Raw genomic sequence first — 5024 nt, forward strand, 5'->3', positions numbered from 1 at the left:
CGAATTAAAATTATCGTGTATTAGTGATTTAATTAAATTTTATGGACTTGCCTTATAGTATATGAGAAATTTATTATAACTTGTGTATAATAAATTCAAAAGCTAATCAACTCATCGAGAAAAGAGTCGAGAATCGTCCCTCACTTACAATTAAATTTTAACGGTTTTTATTATTCCTAAATTCAATAGGAAATACGTTCTTTGTTTGGTCATCTCGTTGATCGATCTAGGTTAAAGTTTTAAGCCCGTAATTAATTGAAAAGTTTCTCTTACACAACTTAAAAGTAATTTTTATTCAATTCCTGGGTAAGTCGATTGTAAACTAAGTCACTGCAAAATTGTTTCACACAAGACTAACTCATTTTATTATACAATTATGGATATATATGTAATTTAAGTAGACATTTGGAACAAAATCCAAATGATTTTAGAATTAGTAGGTGAAGTGATTTTTTTATATAGCAAATATGGAACAATATCAAATGGGATGTTAAACTATGTATAACAGTAATATATGTTTTTTAAGCCATTGGTCTCTTGTAAGACGATTTAAAATATATACTATATCGATCGTATATCCAATATAAATATTCCGACAATACATTTTGTATTATATTGACTTCCCGGGTCAATTTTATGACGTTAATTACATACCGAGGATAAAACGCAACATGATCATTTAGTGAACAGTTTTAAAAGGGTTGAACAAAATCAAAATGCTCCGAAAAATTTAATAATCCGTCTTCTTATCCTTACTCGATTAATTACTCTCCACTTCGATAAATCCTATATAAGCAGTATTACACATGGATTACCGCTTCATCAAGTTTTTTTTTAATCGGTGACTCGACCTTTCTCGACTAAATTCATATAGTAACATTAGAAAACCCGTCTTGTGAAAAGGTAACGACTAGCCGACTATGATTCCCTCGTTATCCAAAAATAAAACCCATACGGTGGTATATCACAAATTCTTATTTAAAGACGAGCCTATCTGTCTTAAGCTTAAGATATGTCAAATAGTATGAAGAGGAAAAAGTAACAAATTTATCTTTTAGATACCTTCGTCTTAAAGGAGACTAATCGGGATATATATAGGTTTAGTGACACCTCTATTTCTTTGACATATTTTTTAGAGAGATAAAGTTGAGGTAACAAAAAAAAAATGCAAACAGTGTGAAAGATGATACAGACATAGAGAGAAAGCTTGCTCCTTTCTTCTTCCCTCCTCTTCCGCCTTAAATTACGCCCTCTCCTGTCGGCTCAAGTTAGCATTTATCCATTCTCTTTTGCTAAGTTGCGCTGTTGGTGCATTATGCTTTTGCCCTTCTGATTCTGATTCTTTTTTTTTTGCTAGTTATTGTTTCAAACTTTATTTCAGTTTAGTTAGCACTTTAAGTTCTAGTTATTCATGAAAAAAGTTAGAATTTTTAATGTTGGTTCATCTGTTTTATTGCTTGTTCATCATGATTTGGTTATTGGGTATATAGTTAATACTCAAATTTTGAGTGAATAACTACAACTTCGGAGCCTAAAATGATTTGGGTCGACTGACATGAATCATCATTTAAGACCGTCATAGCTTCCAATAGGGCTCGATAATATAAGGGATTTAAAAAATTCTTAAAAGTTTATTGGGTTTTGTTGTGTGAATGATTAACTGAAATTTATTTGGTTTTGTTGTGTTTTTGTTTATGATTGTTTAGGTAAATTGTTGATATAAATAAAGCTAAGAACTTTCTGGGTTTTGGTTTAATTATCTGGTGAAGGGTTTTTGTTACTTGAAAAAACCTGAAAAATGGGGAATTCAGAGAGGGGAAATATTGATATGATGCATAGACTACAAAACCCTTTTGTTGGTTCAAGACAGCAACTTTTATCAAACAATCAAGTTGATGTATCTCAGTTGAACATGTCCCAAATCAAGCCTAATTTACCGAAAAATACCCAAAACATGCCGAATTTGCAAAACCCTTTTGTTGATAATAATGCTGGGAAGAGGACTAGCTTACCTCCGTCACACCCTCCTATTTCGCCTTATTCACTAATTCCGGCGGCTAGACCAGGATCTCAGAATGTCCCTCGTGGGCCCTCACATTCTCGGTCTTTGTCTCAGACGTCATTCTTCTTGAATGACTCGCTCCCTCCTTTGAGCCCGTCTTTATATCAGAACTCAGTTTCTTCACCTACTGATGGTGAGAATTTGAATTTGCTGAATGGTGGGCCGCCGTCTCCATGTGATAGGGGGAACTCAGTACATATAACTGAGGGTCTTCCACCTCGGAAAATCCATAGGCGATCTGTTAGTGATATACCATTTGGGTTTGATAGTTTAAGTCAATTATCGCCACCAAGTGTGCCTATGGGTCCTACAAGAGGCTCTGGTGGTTTGGAGAGGACTTTATCGGGTGGGGAGCATCCGGTGTCAATTAAGCGGGAAACGAGTTTGGATAAGAACACTGCTGGTAATTTAGAGGGTGTGGTTGTTGATGACTTGATCTCGACTTATATAAATATGGACTCAATTGACGCCATGAACTCTTCTGGAACTGATGACAAGACTGGAACTGAGAATCGTGATGAGATTGATAGTCGTGCTAGTGGGTCCAAGACAAATGGGTGTGAGAGTAGTGAAAATGAAGCTGAAAGCAGTATGAATGAGTGTGGTGAGCGCAAGAGGAGTGCTCCTGGTGAGGCTAATCCAACCACTAGACACTACAGATCTATTTCAATGGATAGTTTTGTGGGGAATATAAGTTTCAATGATGAATATTCAAAGCTACCACCTTCCCCGAGTACTGGTGTAGGCCAATTGGTCTTGAATAACTCAAATGGTTTCAACATGGAGTTCGGTAATGGACGATTTACGGCTGCTGAGATGAAAAAGATAATGGCCAATGAGAAGTTGTCTGAGATTGCATTAACTGATCCCAAACGTGCAAAAAGGTATGCTCATTAATGTCGGTTGTAACTATAGTTCACGATACTCGTTATGGTAATTAATAACAAAAATCTGTTGCCATTTTCAGTATGGAACTCTTTTTGAACTGAGTCTTAAAGGAGACCGTATAAGACTAATCCATAAACTTGCGTATTCATCACTAATTATATGGTTAATTTGTTGTTCTGAGTTGTTACACATAAGACCATCTTATATAAGTTTTTGTCCTCCCTTTATGGCAATGTTAGGATTTTGGCCAATCGACAGTCGGCTGCACGTTCAAAGGAACGAAAGACAAAATACATAACTGAATTGGAACACAAAGTTCAGACTTTACAAAGCGAGGCTACAAATTTGTCTGCGCAGCTCACATTGCTTCAGGTGAGTGATTGGCTGATCACTGATTCACCGCCTCACCGGTAGTGCAGAAGTGAAGTTTCTGTTGCTTTTCCGCATAATATCTCACCAAAGTCCTTTCTTGTATAAAACAGAGAGATTCTGCTGGACTAACAAGCCAAAACAGTGAGTTGAAGTTTCGTCTGCAAGCCATGCAGCAGCAATCCCAGCTCCAAAATGGTAAGCTTTTCACGTTTTAATCTTTCATTGTATTGGCTAAAACTATCTGCGATGTTTAACTAATCTGCCTCGAGGTAACACTTGATCTAGCACAACAGAAGAAAAATATCGACTTGTTTATTATGAGAGTTAGTTCCTAATGAAGTAATAAAGGTTAAAGCAGAAGAAACTATGAGAAAAGTGAACAGACGGACCAACGTAAATTATAAATGTACTTATCCCAGTTAGTAAATCTCGTAGATTATCCTTTTGAGGTTATAGTTGATCTGATACGAAGCATTGTGGTTGATTTTACAGCTCTTAGCGAGGCATTAACAGCAGAAGTTCAACGCTTGAAGGTAGCGACAGGAGATTTGAATCCGGAGTCCATGTCTAATTGCTTTCGACAACAGCTTTATATCAATTCTCAACTGTTCCAGCACCAAAAACAACAGCAGTTGAGCCCGAAAAATGGCACTCAGGAGCAACAAAACAAGCAGGATTCGAACAATGGGTCCCAAGCAACGAACAAATCATACCAACCAAAGCCATAATGATCCGTAAGAACTAGTCTCCTATGAGCTCGTTATCTGCATCTCTTTGCAAAACACTCAGTATTCGGTTGTACTTTGTAGCTTTTCTTTTATTTATTTATACCGAGAATTAGTTTCTCATCCACAGGAAAACAAACTTATGGCAAGTAGATGTAGACTCATTTTGCATAGAGTTACTGAATCACAGAATTTAATTTACCGCTTATGACAGTTGTACTGGAAAGGCATACATGTTTAATAGTCGGTTATGAATGTACTGAGATTTTTGTTTGTTTTAATGGAGACCTTGAATTGCTGCCAAACCAATGATTTTCGCTAGTTTAAACCTTATGCTACTCGGTGAACTTGAATGAAACGACTTCACCTGTAAGGCCAACCACGAGGGACCGGTTAGTCTATTAGTCTCATTGCATTAGGGATTAGCCAATTACCACAGTTAATTCGAAACTCGGTTCAGTTGCGGAGATTGTGGGTGTTAAAAGAATTTTGAAGCATTATTTTCAGGGTGGTTGATGTAGAGTAGGACCCTTTTGTCTCATTTGGAGGACAGGTTCAGAATAAATGGAGAAGAATTAACAATGGATAAGGAACTAGTAAAGTTCATATTGGAGCCAAAATGTGAGGTAGAAATGTTTGTTTTCACGTGTTCTCTATTATTAGCCACGGTTCCCCGAGACATGCTCTCTACAATAACATCATAAGATACATGGGATGTCCATATTAAGGATACAAATAATAAACCCGATAATACAAAGACGGAGTCAACAGCACAACAAACAATACCAAGCAAATAGCACATGTTCCTATTTCTTCTCCTCTGTTTAGTCAAGAGTTTTAGTCAATTGTATACTCCTTGTTAATAGCTCTTGTTAGCTTAAAAGTAGGTTTTTGTTATCTATAACCTAGCTATTAGTTAGACTAATTTAGTATATATATGTACCTCCTGTATTACGTTCAATCATCAATTCAATTAT

The 5024-nt window shown here is 36.3% G+C and overlaps 1 protein-coding gene across 1 annotated transcript; it reads left to right on the plus strand.

The window, feature by feature from the left end:
- The first annotated feature begins 1122 nt into the window (after positions 1 to 1122).
- LOC141611565 (bZIP transcription factor 29-like) lies at positions 1123 to 4352 on the plus strand. Its single transcript, XM_074430141.1, has 5 exons — positions 1123 to 1267; positions 1707 to 2946; positions 3190 to 3322; positions 3433 to 3517; positions 3815 to 4352. Exons 2-5 carry the CDS (start codon positions 1799 to 1801, stop codon positions 4048 to 4050), a joined length of 1602 nt encoding a protein of 533 aa, XP_074286242.1. The 5' UTR covers positions 1123 to 1267; positions 1707 to 1798; the 3' UTR covers positions 4051 to 4352.
- The last annotated feature ends 672 nt before the right edge of the window (positions 4353 to 5024 follow it).

The sequence above is a fragment of the Silene latifolia genome, chromosome 11 (assembly GCF_048544455.1).
Source record: "Silene latifolia isolate original U9 population chromosome 11, ASM4854445v1, whole genome shotgun sequence".
NCBI lineage: Eukaryota > Viridiplantae > Streptophyta > Magnoliopsida > Caryophyllales > Caryophyllaceae > Silene > Silene latifolia.